This window comes from Apis mellifera, linkage group LG2 (assembly GCF_003254395.2).
Source record: "Apis mellifera strain DH4 linkage group LG2, Amel_HAv3.1, whole genome shotgun sequence".
Taxonomy (NCBI): Eukaryota; Metazoa; Arthropoda; class Insecta; order Hymenoptera; family Apidae; genus Apis; species Apis mellifera.
In genome coordinates, this window is record NC_037639.1 from 12,215,688 (window position 1) to 12,236,944 (window position 21,257).

General features: G+C 45.3%; 1 protein-coding gene across 18 annotated transcripts in view; it reads left to right on the top strand.

Moving 5' to 3' along the window:
* LOC408685 (MAP7 domain-containing protein 1) overlaps positions 1-21,257 on the top strand; it is a 145,421-nt gene that overhangs the window by 65,873 nt on the left and 58,291 nt on the right. For 2 of the 18 annotated variants that reach the window (XM_006569107.3, XM_006569111.3), the window contains exon 1: positions 14,665-15,816. The exons of 15 other annotated variants lie outside the window; for them this stretch is intronic. In XM_006569107.3, coding sequence (XP_006569170.3) covers positions 15,654-15,816 — 163 coding nt within the window. In that variant the 5' untranslated portion in view covers positions 14,665-15,653. Of the gene's footprint in view, positions 1-14,663; positions 15,817-21,257 lie in introns of those variants that run through there. One more of the 18 variants, XM_006569104.3, reaches the window with a different exon arrangement.

Consider the following 21,257-nt stretch of genomic DNA (forward strand, 5'->3'; position numbering starts at 1 on the left):
ATTATGCCGTATGCTGCGGGCGTGCTTATCACGCCCCCTGATTCGATATCGCGAAATTAAAATCGAAACGGCGAATGTAATTTCGCTTTTGCTCGTTTTTTTTTTTTTTTTTTTTTTCAGTCTCGTCAATTTTTCCCGATTTATCACGCCTGCGTAGGTGTTTCGAATTATCCTATCACGAAATATCCCCCACTCGTTCAACGTATTTTATTCGTTCCAGATTTTCATTGCGAATCGAGCGAAATAATCGATTGGTTGGAATAATAAATTGATCGTCGCAACGGATTCGATTTGATCCGTCCACGGAAGATGTCGCTCCCGTGGTATTTCATTCACTCCGACGCAACCGAATAATATAAAGAAAACGAGATCGTAATGAGCGAAGGAACGTACTCCTTTTTTTCCACCCAAACTCAACTTAACTCAACTCAACCCATCCACGCAATTTTTATTATGACTCGAAAAAAAGATTTCGACCAATTTCGTCTTTCCACTTGTGAAACTCGGCCGAGATGTTCGCGCGAATTCAGACCTTCCCCCCGGAATATCAAAGGATTAACGCGAGTAGAAAATTCGTTCCCCCGAAAGAACCACTCGGCGACTCGAACCCCTCTTTGTTCCTTCTCGTTCCCGAGGAAAAAATCCTAAGGGGAGGGGGAAAAAAATATCCATCCATCCATCCATCCATCCATCCAGTTTTTCCCGCGGAGGTTTTTCCAATTGGCGGGCGAGAGGCGCGCACGCACCCCGCATCCCAAGGTTGACCCACATTCCTTGTGCAAAGCCTCGGCCGCTCTCGAGCACCATCACCTGGTGGCTGCCTCCGCGCTACGTCACGTGGCGCGGTGGCCGCGTATTCGCGCGGAGGACCGGCAAAGGAAGGAGTGAAACGTGGAGAGGAGAGCGTTGCGTCGCTCGCAACCTCGATTGTTCGCCACTGGTGCATGGCAACCCGCGTGTGCAAAAAGAGGGTGAATGGGGGAAGGGGATCGCGAGTCGTTTCTCGACATCAAAGTGGCTTGCTCGCGACCGCGCCACTTTTTTTTCTTTTTCTTTTTCTTCTTCTTCCTTTCCTTTTTTTCAATCCGTGTCGCGTCGATAAAAAGCTGCGTTCAAATTATTCCGGATCGTTGAACGAGTCGCGAGAAAGAGGGAGATTTCTCGCCGTTGATCCATGATTTCCCCTTTCGAAATCGTTTGTCTCGATTAAATTAAAAGCGCGTGGATATCCGTCTCGAAAAATATGTGGATGGATACGTATTTTTCGAAGGAAAGTTTATTATATTCCGGGTTGGAAAGTGAAAATAGAGAGGTTTTTTTTTTCCTCGCGTTGTTGTTTGCTTCGGTTTTACATCGGTACAATTTGCTCATTACCCCGTGTCGTAAAGGAAATTGCAGGAACTTTTCAAGGAGAGAAGCTCGAGAGAGAAAGAGAGAAAGGAGGAGGAGAAGGAAGAAGAAGAAGAAGGGAGGGGAAAAAAAAAGGAAAAGGCGAAGCCGAGGCGTGCTGTCTACGTTCTGAGAAGTTGGTAACGCGATAGTAGGTTGTCGAAGTCGTAAGAACGATCGTCGTAATCCAATGCGCGCTCCAAGACATTTAAACCGCAGCGATTCTGTTCCAGTCCAACTGTTTTCTTGTTCCCTTTTCAGCCGATACCACCCATCATTAATACTCGCCGTCTGTCATTTCCTCCGCCGTTCTTTTTTCTCCCTCCCCTCCTTCGATCGACGGGTTAACTTATTAATTATACCCCGATCCTGACCTCCCCTTTCAAACCAGGATGTTAATTGGATTTCCTCTCTTGGAAAATTCGGATCCAACGTGGCTCGATTCGCGGAATGACTGGGAATTTATGTTCGCCGAGCTATATGAAAACTGTCGTCGCTTGATTCGACGAGCGTTTCCTCGAGGTTAATCAGGATGCAAGAATATTTTCTGGCCAAATAATAGTTTCAAACGATCGCCACCCACGTCGCAATCTACATACCTTCGTACGTACGCTCGTTGTTCTCGTTTAAATTCCAACCGAATTAACCCTCGTGTACTTGTTCCAACTCGCGTCATTTCTAAGAATACGTGGCAGGAAAAGATCGAGAGGGAGAAGTCTTCCCCTCGATCAGGAAGCGATGAAAGACTCGCATTTTTTCAAACATAAATTTTTCAACCCTGTTTTATCAGGGATATCCAATCGTAGAAAGGGAAGACGATCGATTATGCGTGCAAGCGGAAGAGAAGATATCACGGAAGAGCGAGTCGTTCTTCTGTGCAACATTGATATGCCTACGATCTCTTATTTTCCCCCCTGTTACGTCGACCAACGAGGAGGAATCATCGGCCGAATCGATCGGTGATTTTCCGCTAAATTGATTTCTTTCCCGCGATCTATCGAGTGAATTGAAAATATCTTTGCGGTTTTTATTCGTATGGAGCAAAGGATTGGCAAAAGTCTTTGACAAGAATTTTCCATTCATATTTTATCGCTCGATATTTCGATCAAAAAAGAAAAATTGCATTATCGTTTCGATTCGCAAAGGAATAAAGATTCTTTACGATCATTCGATTATCTTAAGCGTCTCTCCCCAAGCAAACTAATTCAACGAAACTGTTCCTCGCTTCAACGCCTCTCTCGATTACCTTGCAAATTAGCCGGTTAATATTTGAAGATCCGTGAAACTACGCCGAGCGTTTACCCCGCGGATTCACACAGTTCGCCAAAACTCTGCGCTTACAGCTTGTAAGCGTTTCCGAAATCCACTCTCTTGTACTATCCATCCGCGAAATCCCCGCCCGGTTTTCATCCGTGAAACAATTTCGAGCTTTATCATCCGGTGTAGTTAATTCACAACAAGGCGAACGATAAAGGAACGAGCACCGATAAAACGCCGTTAATTTTCTTTGTCCTGTTTGTTATGTATAATTTCCTGTAAACAATCGCGTGCCTTGTCAATTAAAAAGCCCTGATCATCCCGTTTTTGTCGTTCGTGGTTGCCGTTCCATCAATTCGTTGTTGCAACGAATTTCCGAACCGAACGAATTTTAACGAATTCTTTTTTTCTTTTTTTTTTTCCATTTCTTGGGAGTGCAATTTGCGCGCAGACGAGAAACTTCTCATTTTGCCGACCTACATTCCGATATTTTCGATATTTTGGACGCCATTAGTCGTTGGGTTTGAAACGTCTTTCGTCCAGGAAGTTAGATGTCGCGGCAGGGTTTCAATATCTCTCGATATTTTCGAGTAAGGATCGTAAGATACGGGATGAGTCGAAGTTGCATTAAATTCGAGAGAGAATTTGATTGGATAATCACGTCCACGTAATCGTTTAGCGCGATGCAGAAAGAAAGAGAGAGAGAAAGAAAAAAGTGCTTTTTTCCTGATAGAGAAAATCTAATTGAATCGGAGTCTATGAATAGTTCGGTCTGATCGTGTGGTTAAGCTACCTTTGATAAAAAAAAGAAACCGGAAACGAATCGATATACCTCTTAGATAAAAAAATCGAGTCGATTAAAGTCATTATTTCACGCTTCTCAGATAGATTAAAACAATCCTTGAAGATATTTCCGTCCGGTTTGACAAATAAGAGAAGGAAAAATGCGAGACAAGCATTCGTCGAAAGGGATTAAATCTAAACGTTTATCAATTTACGATAATAAATAAATAAATGTCTCGATGTTTAAATAAAAGACATTCGCAAACAATTGCGAAACGTTCCTTTCTTAATCATCGTTTCTTCCCAAGATTTTAATAATCGTCGTAAACGGAGAATGTTGTTCTCCGTTCGCAAATTCCGATTCGATCGCGACATTGATTCGTTGAAAACAGCTTTATGAATCATACACGCTTGATTACACGTTGGAAACGATTCGACGAACTCGGTATTTATCTCAATCGGCCGATATCGAGGCGATCGAGCGTGATCGAATCGTGCCGTACTCTTGGTCACGTTCGAACGAAAAAACGCGTCGGGGGGAGGGGGTAGAACGTGTGATTAATCGTGAATTTTTACCTTCGTTAGTCACCTTTCCTTTCCTTCGCGATATCGCGAGCCACGATTGGCACGCGCGCGAGGATGGAGAGAAGGAGGAAATCGAAGGCAGGGAGAAACGAGAGAGAGAGAAGAAAGCCTTAAAGCGTCCACAGCCGCTTAGAAACGAGGAGTCTAACGCAATTATACGGATCCCCCGTGCATTTGCCGCAAACGGCTTCCGCTTCTTTTCGACCTTCCACCGAGATGCGAGAAATTGCAGATCGAGATTCGGCCTTCCCTCCACTCGCCATCAGTCTCTCTCCTTGCGTGACATTTATCGTCGCGATACGCGTTATCTGGATCGTGCACAACGATGGAACGTTACACTTTTTGTATTATATTTTCTCCTACATTTTCTTCTTTTTTTTTTTTTTTTTTAAAGATAACCTAATGAAGATAACGCGACGCGTTACACGTAGAGAGGGATTAATCAGCCTCCGTTTAACTCGAGATTATATAATATAAACGGGACAGGATTTTAGAAAACTTTTTTTACCTTGGAAATAAAGGAAGAATCGTGGCCTCCCTCGGTTGTTCACCGGGTACAACAATCCGCACCACCTTGTTCCCTCAACATAGTTTCAGTAAAGTTTTAAAAACTTACCCTCCTCTCCGAGGAAAAACTTTGCCCGTTCCCCGATAAATACCTTTGCTCCACTCCAACCCGAGAAATATCGGTAAAATTCGGCGAACAAACGTTGGAAATAAGAGATCCAACAACCATTTCGTGTTCCTCGACTCGGAACGAAAATATCGGAGGTGTGTGTATATATATATATATCGTTTGGGAAGGGAGAGGAGCGGGGAGCGGAGGAAGTACACATTGAATTTCCAGTTTCCGCGTGGCAGGAACATCTGACGGATTACTGGTTGCACGGGTAGCCGGTTCCTCCTCCGAGTAACACGAACAATGAGAACTCCGGAAGTGCACAACGAACGGCCCGGTGACTATTAAAACACGGCCTGTTTCGTACCGTTTGGGGCACCGTTTTTCGGGCAGAAACTTCGCCCTAATATCGTATCCCTTTGCGATTTCATTGAAACCGTACGGGTGTATACAGCTGCTTTTTTTTTCCTTTTTTTTGTTTCATCATCCTTCCTCGTTTCCTGCTTTTGTTCTCCACGAATTTTCCCCTCTACAGAGAAATATATATATATCCTCGCGATGGAACGTATCGATGATTCCAGGGAAGATAAATGAGCCCTGGCTGAGGGGAAATATTATATTCGGGATTATGAACACCGATCGATGGACGATGGGGATTTTATTCGATTTTTATTGTCTCTCGAATGATCGTTTGATAATTTTTCTTCCTTTTTTTGTTCATTATTCTTGTTATTATTATTTCTATCGATTAGTTCTGTTTCGACAGCGACTCGTCAATTGAAAATATTTTTTGCGCAACGAGATTGGATAATATTCGAACGGCAATTTAGTCGAATTTCATTTCGGACGTGATCGATCGGATGCGCGTATAATCTGGAATAAAAATGACTCTCTGTCTTCCTTTGATGCATTTTTTTATGCGTTCCCGGTGCACAATTGGTGGGATACACGTGTACCACGGCGTTTAATAACAGTTGAGCTGGGATTTGCTATTGAGTTACACGCGGCATACCGATATACCTTTGAGGAGAAACGTCATCGAGTTTTAGTAAACGTTGTCGTTACCTCGCGACGCTCCATCGCGAGGAAAAAAAAAAAAAATCGCGTGTCTACCTTTTTTTTTTTCTTTTTTCCGCGCTAATGTTCGTCCTACCACATTCCATTTCAAACAATGAATTTTTATCATCGCGTTGCACAAAAGTGAAACTGTTTCTCGTTTTCTTTTTTCAAACGCTACGAAATTTCTCGTGCGATTGTTCTCCATATAAAAAGAGTTTCTGCAGAAAGAGTTTTTTTTTTTTTTTTTTTCAAAATTCGAATCTATTAAAACCAGAAAGATAGGTCAGTGATAACTTACTACTAATTTGCATGTATCTTTTTTTTTTACTTTTCAAATTAGAAATTTAAAAAGCTCGCAGGAAATTTGTTCGAAAAAACGTATCGAAACGAAGGAGAGAAACGATGATTCGTTCAATTCTTGACATCGATATATCGATTACGAAAAGTTATGGATTGCATAAGCTTTCCAAATGCAGGGGATCGAAGTTAATAATCAAACAGGCGAGATCGACTCGCGTTAAAAATCTCGAAAGCTCACCTTCCCGGCGTGTGCTTTTAAATTACTAGCCACGCCGCGGCGAGAGCAAACAACAGCCGACCTCGTTGCTATCCCTCCCTCCCCTCCCCCTGGAAAAACCTGCATAATACGCTCTCGACGCCAACCCCTTCGCATTTTCTCCGTTAACGAACCTTTTGCCTGCGTGGCGGAGTCGTGACGCTGTCTCTCTGCGGTAATTCCACGTCCAAGAATGAATTTCGTTGAAGCGACAGTGTAATGGAGGCTCGATTCTTCGAGAGCAAAAATTGGATAATAATTAGGATCGATTTGGATTAGGTTTGATCGAGGATGAATTCGAAATTTGTTCAAATTAGGGCAGAGGCTAAATGAAAAATTTATGTGCGACTTGACGGTCGTCGAAACGACCTTGATTTTATATATATATATCGCGCCATTTATAATTACGATAATAAAACCGGTTATTATTGCACTCCTCGCTAATCTTGCGCGTTGCGTAATGCGCGTGGAAAAAAGAATTTTGTTATCGTGGTTGTTGAGCTGTTGATAGGAGTCCTGGTTCAATTGCGACGCTTCTTACGTTTCACGTTTCACGCTTGACCCGTTGGTTCTCAGTTATTACGAATTAACTGACCTATCCGCGCAAGCTTCTCCACGAAGAGAGCGAAGGAGAAGAAGCGAGAAGGAGAAGTTTGCGAAGGAGAGTGCGATACAACGAGGAAGGGAGGGAGGGAGGAAGGGAAATTTGCATAGTTACTCAATTTCCTCCGCGGCTATTACCCGAGATTGTCACTCAGCGTTAACTTAATCCGATTCCAGGTATTCAAGCCCCTCTCCTCGGGGTAGTAGACCTGTCTCGAAAGATCTACGCTATTAAATAGACGCTTTTTCCGATACACACGAGTACCGTGGCGGTGAATTAACGGTGCAATCACAGAACCGTTTCATCCACTGGAAGAAAAGCTGTTCCTTCGACCTTCGCGATCGATTGCGGGACGAGGAGCCACTTTGCTCCAATTGAAAAAAGAAAGAAATCTCTAATAATCCGTTTTCGCGATGAAAGAATTCGTTTGTTTCCTTGTTCGAAAGTTCGATTGGAGGACTTGGAGAAGCGAAGTCTGTGAGAAAAAGGTAATCAAAATTTCGAGCCAAGTTAGTTCGAGTAATAATTTCATTCAAAATGCTCGAATAATATTTATTCGTGGTTGGATTATAGCGGATAAATCTTGGTAATAACTTGCTTTCGATTCTTCGAATGATAAATTATCGAAAGTAATTCCATTGTTAAAATTTCCCCCAATGTCTTTCCATTCTGCTCGAAATAATATATTTCAACGATACGACTACGGTTTACTCGTCTCTCGTCCCACTCTGTTGCGCGAATTTTCGCGATTATTATAGCAAAAACGTGGAACTTTTTTCCCCTCCCCTCCCCTCCCCATGAACCACTTTGGGCAAAGAGAGAGAGAGAGAGAGAGAGAGACGAGAATTACGGAGTAGTCGAGTAGTTCTCGGGATGCGAGATCCCGTCACGGTATAGTCGTGAGAAACCGACAGGCTCATTGGCACCTCTTACTTTCCACACGCGAGAACCCGATATCCTTCGAATTCGCAATCTCCTTTTCACCCGCGACGTCCTTTTCAACGACACGCTCGCGTTAACGGGCACAACGCGTCGCTGATCAGACATGTGGATCTGGGAGCACGGTTGTGCAATTCCCTTGGCTGGCTAGCTGGCCAGCTCCGACCGAAGGGAAGACTGGCCGAAATGTGTAATTATCGTTCATTAAAGATGCGCCAAACAGGATGCGAACCTCGGTTTTTTAAATCTTTTTAATTCGAGTAATTTAAACTTTTCTTTTTTTTAATGTTCCTCCTCTCTTGATATTGCATTCGCGAGAGATTTTCTCCTTTTTCTTGCACGATAAATCTGGAAGAAAAATTGCCATCGAATTATCCGTCGTTACTTTGTGTAGCGGGGCGAGTAGCAATCTCGTCTATGTCCGGCCATCCCCGGTTTCCTTTTCACTTTCTTGTATCCTTCGACTCTCGAGGACGACATTCTTTATTTGGCGGCGTTTATTCCCGCGACTGCACGTTTTCCAACAATTCCAGAACAGGTTCCCCCCCGACTTTTACGCGCCATCGTGTCGGCATTTAAGTCTCATCTCGTGGAGAAAAAAAAAAAAAAAGAAGAGAAACGTACGAATATCCCTCTCAATTAAATTTCACGATCAACGAAAACGAACCGATGGTTGGAAATGGTTGGATTTTAATCGTGGATTTTTCTCCTCTCGTTCTCTTCATCATCTCGTTTGCCTCTTGCCCCGGTATGCAAATGGCAATCGTGTTTACATTGGGATTAGAGAATTCGAACACACGAGGGATCCCTTGGCAAACGAAAAAGCGACCCGGTTCGATGACTCTTACGAGTCATCATCGTTGCGTTTATATTGAGGGCGTAACAACGTGGGTTCAGCATTGTTCGTTTCTGTCACTACTTTTGTCTCCCTCTTTATTCGCGTTATTCGTATCTCGATATTCTTGTTACCTTTGCAGACTCAAGGCAACGTTTCTTCAATTCAATTGTTCTTTGTTAATATTTATTTGTTAAAGACGCGTTGACTTGAGGTATGAAATTGAGTAATCGTTTGAGTACTATCCTTCTTCTTCTTTTTTTTTTTTTTTTTTTTAGTTCCATTTTCGCCATTTCCCTCTAGCGGAGGGAATCGAGAATCGCCCCTGGACATTTATTAAAAGAACATTTTTAATCATCGCGGAGCCCTTTCCCCTTTTAAAAATTCACCCGGATTCGGTAGACCGACAATAGAAAGAGGTTAATTTTAACCTCGGCGATAAAGAAGAGAGATTCTAACTCTCGGAATCCGCCTCTTCTATTAATCCCCCTGGTAAAGCCGGGGAAAAATGATGTTTATCGGTTGGTAAAAAAATTTTTACGGCAGTTGCAAAAAAAAATTCCTTTCTCCGTCTAATCCGCCTACCTATCTCATTACCCTAAAATTGAAAGAATGGAGAATTAGCGAGAGATAAAGAGAGTTTCTTTCGAACACGGTTAACCACGGTCGATCGCTCGAATTCAAAAGAACGCTTCGACTCTCGCACTCCGTGGAATATTCGAATAGTAATAATCGCCGGTCCAGGATGGAAACGATGATTTAATTCTCCATCCAGCAAAGCAAAAAATATCATTTCTGCGCTCAGTCAGAAAGGACGGTCGCTCGTTAATCAGAATGACTGCTCTATTCATCGCCTGTATGCTATCCACAGATCCGTGACGCGAACTTCTACGCGATATCTAACGATTCTTCGTCGATTGCGCGCTACTCGATTCATAGCGAACGAACCTGGTCGACACCTGGTGGAGATCTCGGCAGACCATCGTAGAATCCGTTTTTCTCTTTTTCTCTCTTTTTTTTTTTTAATAGATCGTTGCGTAAGAAGCTGACTCGCGAAAAGAAAAAAAAAGGAGAGAATGATTACGTAAAAACGTGGAATTTTTTTTTTCTTTTTTTCATCCTTTCGTTCGCGGACCGTGGAACCGTTCCCCTCGACCGAAAGGTGAAATTGGACAGCGGGAAACGAAACGGCGCGTTGCATTTGTAACTGGCACGCGCGGAATAATTAACGACGTGCATGCGCCACGCAACGATCCGAGAGGACAAATTATAGCTGATTCCGCTTTCACGCGTCTGCGGTCGTTGCTCGGATCGCGTACCCACTCGGAAAGCCGCTTTTTATTTTTGGAAACGGTGGAAGAGTTTCTGAATTTTGGCAGAGAGAAGAAGATTTGTTCTTATTCCTTGATTTCGAGAGCGAAAGCGTGAGGTAAGATTTGTAATTAAGATTCGTTCGTTGGTTCGTAATCATTCTTAATCTTCTCCAGAGAACTTCCAGAGACATTTTCCACCATCATGGAACGTAATTTTTTCCTTCGACTCTAATCGACGAATCGTTCAACGTCCGTGGGCGGAGATGACTTTAAAGATAGAAACTCTCTTATAACATCCTAGCCAGAAATTTCGTACCTTTTCGCTCGACGAGATTTCCCCGACTAAGTTTTCCCGCGTAAAACGTAATTGTTACGCCGCTGGATGTAGGATTTTCCGCCGGGAAAGGAAACGAAGTTGTTCGTCCCGATTCTCGCGTTTCGAATTCGCCGCGATCGTCTCGCAACAGCAACAAGAGGGCGAAAACAGTCGCGGATTAGAATTTTAAATGGCGTAATATCCGTGAAAACGGGGATTAAGGGTATGCAGGCGAAGCGGTGCAGGCCTCCGGGTTCGAACTCGCTAATGGCTCTTTTACCAACTTGCCGATAGATCTCGCCAAGTTCGCACTTAACCGGCTCCCACTCGCGTTTTCTCGCATTTTTCGACGCCGCCCCGGTAATTACGTTGATGGCCTTTTGTCACCGTTCCAGCGAATTTCCTTCGGACCATTAGCATCTTCCTTCCCTTCCTTGGATAACGTAACGTTGAACGACGTGTCTTCGATCGCCGATCAAACTCGAAAGTTCGCTCCGATGGTTCTTGGAACAAATTGGTTCGAACGTTTCATTCAAGATGGGATTTCGAATTATTCGTCGCGATTACGTGTTGAATCTTAGTTGAGTCGATTCTCCGCAAATATATTAACATTTTGCGCGTTTAATGTGTACGTTTCACGAGTGATTTATGCCAGATTTCGTAATCTTCAATTAATAAGAACGCGGTATTTGAAAATCATTTTATGTAAGATACGCATACTTCGAGTTGCTACTCCGCTCGATTGAAAAAGAGATTCGTCGAAGGATCAACACTCCGTGCAAACCGAGATTTCCATAAATCAAGAAAAAGCATCGAGTTAAACGCATTAAACACATCGCAAATGTACAACCTTCGAAACCTTGAATTCATAACGAGATAAAAAAAATGCAATCTAACATCGTTAGAATAAACGATAAAAGGGAATTACAACTCGTTTAACCGATTCATTGTCAAGCTATACATTCCGTCAATTCTATCAACCGATATCGGATGGAACACGAAGGAACGAAACCGTGGATAAGGCGCGAAACCGGTTCCGATCGGGAAGAATTAATCAGGAATCGATGATATAAAATATAAGATCGGGCGAGGAGGAGGATAAAAGCAGTTTTCTCGGTCGATAGTCGATAGTCGCGGCCGCAAAGGCCGGATGCCATCGGCGGTGTTTGCAGGTGGACGCGCAGTTCTAATGCCGGAGCTGCTTTGCATGGCGAGCGGCATTGCAAGGCCAGCCGGCCGCAAGAAGTCGCCGCGTCATGGATATCGGGGCCCAGTCGGCCAGTTTCCACCCGTGCGAATCGTCGATGGCGAGCCACGATGCGTTTCGTCCCGGGACGTAGCCGGTTGCGTAATCAGCCGCGATATCACCGCCACGATCCACGCCTCCCGCGTCTCCCCGCGTCGGGCAGAGATCTTTTCTTTTTCTCTAACGAGAGTGGGCGGCGACTCGAGTTCGGCGGAGGACGATGGTAAACGTTCAAGCCGAAATTCGAGTTCCTGGCAGGTAAAAAGGATGTGAAATAGATACTGGGATTAATATTTACACGAAGAAACGCGAAATTGAACGGCGTTGGCCGATTTGTTCGATGAGAGAAGAATTAACAAGATCTCGATTTAAGCTTTCGATCGTTGGAGAAAAAAAATTCAGTAGTTTTTTCGACGCGAAGCAAACATAATCATCAGCTTCGAGGAATAAAAAGGATCTCCTCCGTTGAATTTGCGAGTTTACTATTTCCTTCGATCTCCATCTCCCCTCCTGCACGTTTGTTTTCGAGGTAAACCGTTCGCCAAAGATTTCTGCGTCAACGGGGAAATCGCCCGCAGCTTCTGCCGGGTGAATGAAAAACGGGGTCAGCCTCTCGAACCGTTTCCTTTTCAATCCTCAAAGAGTTGGACTCCGAGCTTCTCGGCTTCTCGCCTCCCTGCGCGCCGGCATTTTTCCCTCGAGTTCTTTCATTTCAGGCGATACCACTTTTTTCCCCGCTTCCCGGCAAGTCTCTCTCTCTCTCTTTCTCTTTCTCATGGTCATTATCATCGAAGGAGAGCTCCGTTGTTAATGGTGTTTTCGAGGAGCTCTTCGTTGCGATTGGTCAACAAGACAATTCCTCTCCCATCTCGATCCAAATTATATCGCATACGATGCAATTACCTGTCACCCGTGACAAGTTTACATCTTTTCAACGATGGATCATCACGGAATCTATCCAATATAGTAGATTCTCCCATTCTTATTCCACACTCGATCATCCATCTTCATGGACGATTTCAGATTTCCACGCATCGATGATCTCCTCTCCTCTCGCCCTCTAACTCGCGATAACCCAAACTCCGCTCTCTGCGAAAGAAAACGAACCAACTTCGATATCATCCTTTCGGATAATAATTTTCTGAAAGTTAGAACGTATATATAATATTAATCGAAACTAGCGCTCGAAATCGAGGTTACAAATTGCATTCGTAAGCAGGGGATTGAAGGAAGAAAGGTTGAGATTGGACGGAAAGGAAGAAGGGAAAAAACGTTTCCGTTCTCGTTCGCGAGATCGAGGCGAGCGATGCTTCGGCCGCGGTTGATTCGCGCATTACGGATGATTTACGGTATTCACGGGCCGATGCGTTGCGTCACGCGTGGGTCGGCGTGATTATCGGTAGATGTCGGTTAGCTGCCACGATCGCGATCCTAGGATCCGTCTATTGTGACGAGGAGGTCTGTGCTTGGTGAAAACGGGCTTAATTGCCTGTTAATCGTGAAAGTGGGAAAGAAGTAGGGGGGAGGAGATGAGATTTAATGCGACGTGGAAGAAGTGGGTTGACGAGTGGGTTATGAGAATGAACGGGCAACGATACGATTTAGGTGACTTGTATCTTTGATCTTCTGTTTTCGAATCGATCGACTCCGGATCGACTTTCATTCATGATCTCTTCTATTCTCGAAATCTCTCGAAATAAACTATAAAGAGAAATATATATGCGACGTGCAATATCTCGATCCTCTCGCACGTAATCGTTAATTCATGGCTCGCTTCTATGAAACGATAGCGATTACCAAACCAAATTAACGCGAGCGTCGATTCCTCGATGCAAAATTATCTCCTGCCCGACTTAACAATTAACCATTAGCCTGCATCCTGCAAGTTTACGAGCGTTTCTTTCGAGCTTTTCTCCCGGCTAGGTTTTTTCTTTTTTTTTTTTTTTTTTTTTGTACGAGATCGATGTTTAACCAAGCGAGGAGATACCACGAGGCTCAAAGGATCCATCAAAAGTGAAGCGCACGGTTATTTGCCTTGGAAGAGCGCGGTCCCGCCGGTATTTCGAGAATCGTTTCGCCGGTTGATACGCGAATGAATAGGCCGCGTCGTTGCCTTTTAAGGCGATCTCTCTCTCTCTCTTTCTCTCGTTTATACCGAGAGGAAAAAAGGAAAACGTCGACGTTCGTCGAATTAGCCGACTTTCGCCCCTTTGTGTCTCTCGATTCGAGGAAACGTCTTTGAAGGCGAGACGACGTCTCGTTATCGGTATCTCGGGGAAACGACAAACACCGTGTAATTCTAGAAACGTTAAAGACGACGAAAAACGGCGAGAAATGTCAGAGTAATTTGAATATCGGTGGCAAGGCTTCTCGTCATCCGCGTCATCTCCATTTTTTTTTCTTTTTTTTTTTTATCGACTCGCGAGGTTGAATAATGAGCTCCGTCGATCGATGGAATATTCATCGACGGCCGTGTTTCGTCTATCTTTAAACCAGCTCGGAATCGCCTCGTCCGCGATGAATTTCAATGTTATTTACGCCGAGACCGTGCCCGATCTACCCTTTGTCCGATATAATCCACAGTAGCAGAAACGTGAAACGTCTATCCACGAATATTTCCGATCGAGAAATACCGATCGTTATCGCATCTTTATCGTTCGATCGATCAAGGATAAAAACGCGGCTCGCGATGTGGAAGGAAGTAAAATCGATATCGTCTTCTCGATCGGAATTCGATCCCTTTTCCATCGGAGCGAACCGCGTTTCCTTCCATTGAAGAGAACCGATTTACAAGTTAATTTGTAATTAGAAACGGCGCGGAAAAATAGAGGGATAATTAGCTTCGTCGGTTTCGAGCGTGTAGTTTCCACAATGGCGTCTAGGAAGGAAAGAAGTAGTAAACAATCGTAATCTATTTAAAGAAACCGGGTGATTACACAACTCGGCTCGATTGTTCATATCTTGGAACGTTGCATAGGAGATACGATGCAAACGAATCGTATATATCCCACTCCCTCGGAACAGTGTCTGTCGAAGGTGCACCGCTGTCGAGCCAACAACTGTCCGTCGTCGAATCAGACCGACACCGCCGACAGAGTGGGAGAGGCTCGAAGAAGGAGCAAGAAAGAAACTCGCGAGCGAGGAGGGACCTGTGGCTTCTCGAGCACAAGTCAGTCACACGGTCGAGCATGCGGACCACGGGGACGTGGCCTGTTCGTTAATCGCGATCGAATAATCCTCTCGTTCGATAAAACTCCCCTTTCCCTCCATCGCCTCCAAGTGCAGTGTACACACGCGTGCCCGCTTTTCCCGCTTTTCGTTCCGTGTGCAAACTCGCTGCCAGTTTCGTCGAAAACTCGCTCGCTGTTCACGTGGCTGCTCGAGCGTGCGTGTCGTTACGCGCGTGTTCGTGCGAAGGAAAGAGGAAGGAAGGAAGGATCGGCGAAAAGGGGGGGCGAGGAGGCATCGCGCGCGATGTTTTTCGCCGCGAGCGGGAAGCGGGAAGCTTGGGATTCGTAAATCGGCCGAGGAGAGAGCGATCCCTGCTTTCGAGGAGGATGGTTTTCCGAGGGGAGAGCAGCGGAGCAGCGAGCCGTGGACAGCCGGATCGATAGCGCGCGCTTTGCACCTCCTTCTCGTGCAACGCGTATTCCAAGCTGCTACGCCCGCACGCGACCTTTGGCGCGAGCCATCACCCCGCTCAACACCCGATTAAATTTACATGGTGACGCAACTGCAGCCGCTGCCTATCTACGATGCGGCCTGCGAAGAAGCCAGTTACGAACTCTGTTACGCGACGATCGCGGTGCCGTTTCGCGATTCTCCTGCCATTCTATTGAACCGTCCCGCGATCCTCGCGTCTCGTGTTTCCCTTCGCGTGTTCACGTCGATTCTCGTTCCAGTCGAGCGGAGAATCATCGTGAGAGGATTGGAAGAAGGGAGTGGAGGAGGAGGAGGAGGGAGTGTGTGATATTTTTCTCGCGGAGATCGAGTCGCTTCGCTTCGACGAAGCGCGCTTCGACATCTCCGCTGAAACGGGAGGTGAAGAGAGAAGAAGAAGAAGAAGAATGCGAATAATCTTCGCTGAGATTAGTGGTAATTAGTGGCAAAGGGGGGATGTCGCGATGTCGATAAGGAGGGAACTCGGATGATATGGGAGGTGGCAACATGAACAGAGACATTCCGAGCAGCACCCTCGCGACTCTCAGGGGGATCCTAGTGAGCTCGCTGTCGAGAGAGAACCTGGGACCCCACGATCTTCCTATGCAGGAGAATGGCAGGCATCGACCGTACAGGAAGGTGCACTTTCGCGAAGGTACATCCGGTAGTCGTCGATGATCATTTAAATATAAACGGAGGAAGTGGCGCGCCCATCGTTGCCATGGTCTCTCTCTCTCTCTCTCTCTCTCTTTCTCTCTGTATATCTCTCTGTCTCCCTGCAACGTTGTTGCACGATTATCGAACGCTTCTGGGGTGGGATTGTGGAACGATTCGTTCGAGATTAGTGGCATCCAAGATAGGAATCGTGGATATTCTGGGATCCTCGAGGATCTTCTCTATTTGCTCTGATTTGATCTAGAACATTGGCGAGTTTACGACTCTATCCATCTATTAATTGCAACTAATGTTTCGGACTGAGAGTTTCCCTTACGCCTGTGTACCATTAGTTGAACGAGAGAGAGAGAGAGAGAGAAGAGAAACATAGAAGCAACGAGCTCTGGAGAGAAAGTAGTAGAGAAAATTCCTCGGCGTTTCGATCGTTCGACAGTGAAAATGGAAAGGAAGCAGAACGCGTGCTCGACAAACTTTTACGAATCGTCTTTGTTTCGCCTAATTTCCCGAATCGGCGATCTTCTCGAAACATCTTCGAGTTTGCAAACGCTCGAGTCGACTCGCGTCGCGTCATCCTCGAGTCTTCGAGATTGGTCATCGTCGAATTCGTTATTCCATTCACGACCTCAGCACCACGTCGTCCTTATGAATCGATCATGCCTATCGAACTTTCTAACAGACGTTGAGAAACAGGGACGGGGAGTCGAGGTGTGGTGCCGCGTTGCGTCAATCCGACACTCGGTGATTCCTTTTTTTTTTCCGAGAGGAGCGGGCTCGAGTCAAATATTCGAACCTTCGAGTCGGTTCGAGGCCAGCGAGACGAGCGATCCACATTCTTTTTCTTCGCGGAAGAGAGACGATCGTACTACACGCCATCGAATCCGGATTAGATCGAGACACGCTCGGATATTTCTTTGAGCTGAGTTTTTTTTTGCTCTGGCAAGATCGAATTTGCTACGAAGAATAGCTCTAATTAATGGATTAACTTTATCATCGTGTTCCTCGCGGTGACGACAGCGACGAGAAATTTCGTAATAATTTGTCTCTTCCTTGCCGAGGATTCGACACTCGCTGGACTTGTCTCGTTAAACTGCGAACGAAAGGTTCCCAGCCCTAACTTTGGCCCTTACGTATCGTTTCTTACGCAGAGACGTCGTTTCCTTTCCAGATTACACGTAATTGCGGCCACCGCCTCGCGAGAGAACTCGTCGTGACTAATAGATCTGCTGATGTCACGCGCTAAAAACTACGTCTCCGCGCTCGATAAACGGCCGGCGATTCATTCTTCTCTTTGCCCTCCCCTCTGTTCCTCTCTTTCCCTCTCTCTGTCGTTCTTCAACTATCGACCGCTAGTTTCGATTCAGTTCGAAACTATCGTGACAACGTTTTCGAGACAGTTTTCCATCTACCGTCCTTCTCCTGAAGTTCTCTCCGCGCGAAGCTTTTGATTGCTTCGCTTTTTCGCCTATCCGGATTCGCGGTTATTTCACTTGCTTTATCGGTGGATCGAGTCGAGATTCATTACACCTATGGCTATTGGAAATCTCTATTTTTCTTCCTTTTGAAAAAGTTTTTATCGAGTTTCCGCGCGAGGGGAAAGGTCGCCTCTGTCGACCGATTTCGATTATCGTCCTTTTGGAAAATCGGGGGTGAGGGGAGGCGTAAAAATATCAATTGCGAACGATACGTGTGCGTGCGTCGTATGATCGAACGGCGTGACATTTACCTTTTTTCTCTCTCTCTCTTTCATTCTCTGTTTTTCAAAGCTTGATGGAGAAATTATTGTCGAGACTTGCCACCAATCATCGTCTCGAATATCTTTCGTAGAAACATGGAAACATTGTTTCGTTCTGGTTCGGGGTCACCGTACCAACCGGAACGATCGTAGGAAATGAAAAGTTGGACGGGGTGGAAGGGGGTGTAAAACGGATTAAAATGGGGGGATAATGTCGCGGGGATGAATCGGTTGGACGGCAGGTAACTCGACGGGATTGCGTAAATCGGAAGTGATGGGATTATTAATCGTGGCGCGCGTTGATTTACCTGATAATTAACAATTATCATGGAGCGATGCGACGTAATCGGAATGCGACGTTCTTTCTATTCGTTTATCGTCAGCTCCATTTATCGATACGTCGCGCAGTTTCTTCTTCCATTCCCGTGGAATAATTATGGATAAAATTTCGTATTCCTTTTTTTCCCCCCTTTCCTTTCCTTTCCTTTCTTTTCTTTTCCTCCCCCCCGTTCCTTTCTCTCTTTCTCTTTTTTTACATTTCTGCCATTATTCGAACGCGATAAACGAGCGGAGGCTTTCTGAAACGGAATTTACGACCGCTTTACGCAGCATACGTGCACTCGGAATCGCAATAAAACACGTTGCACGCGTGCGCGCGTTCCGCTACGCTAAATCTCGAGGCACGTTTTAATAATAATCGACATCCACGTTTCTTTTCTGTTGCAGGTGAGTATCTGATCGTAAAGAGAAGAGGGATATGTACACGAGCCCAGTGATTGTTCTCGTGCGGTACGTAGAAAGGAAATTCCTACCAGAAACTCGATCGAGGAGGATAGAAGTGAGCCGTGGTAAATGAATTCGTTGCATCTCGGGTGCCGCGTCATCGCGCTTAATATTAAACACTTTGGCGGGGAAATCGAGCTAATTACGAAACTTTGTGCACACTCCGAAATTGCAAATTGCAAACGAACGCATCGTTTCTATCTTCCAATCGTTTTTATCGTGTTTCTTGAAATTCGATTTCAATCGTCTCGATGATACAACTCTCAAATTTTCTACGATAATCGAATTTCATTCGGAACAACAGGTAAGAGAACGATAGATCGGAATAATTTTTTTTTCCGAACTCGTTGCCAAAAATTATTAATCGATAAAGAAATGAAATTGTACGATTCAGTTTCAAATTAATCAACGCGTCGAGAAATAACTTGAACTCGTAAGTCACTCTTCAAGTAAGTCAAAGAGAAGTCATCATTTTCTAATCCATTAAATTGGAATTCCAATTGCAATACAATTTTTCCAAGCCATCGATCAACAACTCGCTGCTCGATTCGACTTTTAAAAGTATCCGCTATCATTGCTGCGATGTGGTTATGTAATATCTGCGTCGAACGAAAAATATTTTCCAGCAAGCCGTCTAGTTTTTTAACGGGATTCGGCGATGCTTCGATTAGGGAATATACGTGACGGAGGAGGAATGGTAAATTCGTGGAGGTGTACTTGGACACCCCTTCTCTCCCTTCTCTCTCTCCCCTTCGAGTAATAACACGTTCGTGCGAAATTGCGGCGCATCCTGCATTCTCGTTATATTTCATATGCACTTTGTCAAGCCTCGAGATGGGACGAGAGGATCTCGCGGGCGTGAAGGAGAGGCCCCTCCTCCCTCTGACACTTTATCCCAAGCCCTGCGCGGCAAAAGGGAACGGGCCGTGACGAGCAATTAATTTCGTGCTCGTCGAACATTTGACGCCTTGAAAATTTCCCTCCGTTCTTTCCCGCGAGAGATATTTCCCTCAAATAATTCCTCTTGATCACCAACAATGTATTTCTTATCCTTCTCTTTGTAAAAAAAAAGAAAAAGTCCAATTTTCGAGTGGAGACAATTCGTCATCTTCGATAAACGAAGAAAAAATACATCGTACAGGCTGGTAGAAAAAATCGCGAATCCAGCGAAAATAACCGCGAATTTCGCGACATTTAATTTGCGATAAGAGCGCACCGATAAGACTAGTTCACCGACTCATCGGTCATAAGTGGTGGGAGGAGTAATGCTTGCCTCATATTTTATCCGCCGCAATTTATGACGTCCGCCGTGGTAAATAATCGCGCGAGATTAAGATACCTTATCGCTGACTCAGCATTCTTCTCTATACTCGGCGAATTCGTCGTATCGAGCCAATTTTTCCAATACGACCTTATTGTACATTTTTTTTTTTTTTTTTTTTTCCTCCCCCAATCCGCTCTTGGAGAGGATCTTGCAATAGAGTTAAGCGATCCTGTCGAAACGTAGCGTCGCCGATTAATATCATTGTTGGAAACTGTTCCTCGTAGAGGCATGGAAATTCCGATCGATCGATCCATCCGGATAGGATAGAAAGTATCGTTCGACCGATTGACACCGATGGATGTTACGATTGGCACGGTGATTGACGCCTATCCGCTAGATGAGTTGCTCTATCGTGGCGGCGCAAAATCTGCTGGCTCTAACGATGATTCATCGTGGAAAATTCCGTCGCTTCGAAACGCGCGCGATTAACGCGTCCCACTTTTTTCTTTTTCTTTTTTTCTTAACATCGTACGCTTTCTGCAATTTTATTTATCCAACTTTCCTATTTCATCGGCCGTTCATTGTTCGATGATTCCATCAATGACGCTTCTATCGATCTACGAATCTTCTCGATGATACTGTCTTCCGATCGAGAATAAGACGATCCCCTGCTCGGCCTTTTACGGCTGGATTCAACGACGAAAGTAAGTAAATAAGTAATTTCTTCGTCGGAAATTTATCACAGGAATCTAAGCTGGATGAATTATTCATCGGCTTCCTCGATTGCGTCCATCATTCCGTGAGACCGTTTCTTACGCGTTCACCATATTACACGGAATAGAGCCGTGTATAGCTCGTACTTCCGCTTCCATCCACGTATAACGTATACTGTACTCCCTCGTAAACTGTCGCAATTTCACCCTCCCTTGCGCCACTCATACGAGATTGGACGCCAGTCTCTTCAAGTTTAAGATTCGTAGAAATAGTTTATCGATCCCAATTAATGATCGCGAAACTCAAAGGCTACTCGAATCGCACGCGACAAATTACCTACTCGATTCTCCTCCATCGATAACACTTATCGAATCGAGCCCTCATTCGTGCCTATCTCCGCTACCGCGATAAGGTCACGGATCATTTGTTCCGTTCAACCGGATTCAAGCCGCGTCTCTCCTATCGAACACGCCGATTTCTCGACCGACTGGACGAATTCGAACGATTCCAGTTATCGTTTCGCATTATTCTTATCAGGCGGGGTGGGGGAAGCCGCGAAATCCAGCGTCCCGTGCCACGGGCGTCGAGGTGTGTGCACGCGTGTTCGTGCGTGCGTGTGTAAGTTCGGCTCGGTGAATGAGGGATTGACGGGTTCGTTTGCGAATCTTAATCCGGCCATTGTTGCCGCCGCGGCTTGGAATTGGTGAATCGTGAACGGGGGCGCAATATCTCGCGAGACCTTCCACGGTGAATCGAAATTCGCGGCATAAACGGATCAAGAAGATTATCCCGGATCGTCGTCGCCTCTTTCGTCAAATCTGACCTGCCTGTAGCGTCTCTCTCCCTTTCCTCCCCGCTTTCTCGAGAGAGGAATCCGGTTAGTTTGTTGCCTTGTCTTTTTCTCAACCGGGACTTGAGGTGTCGGTGA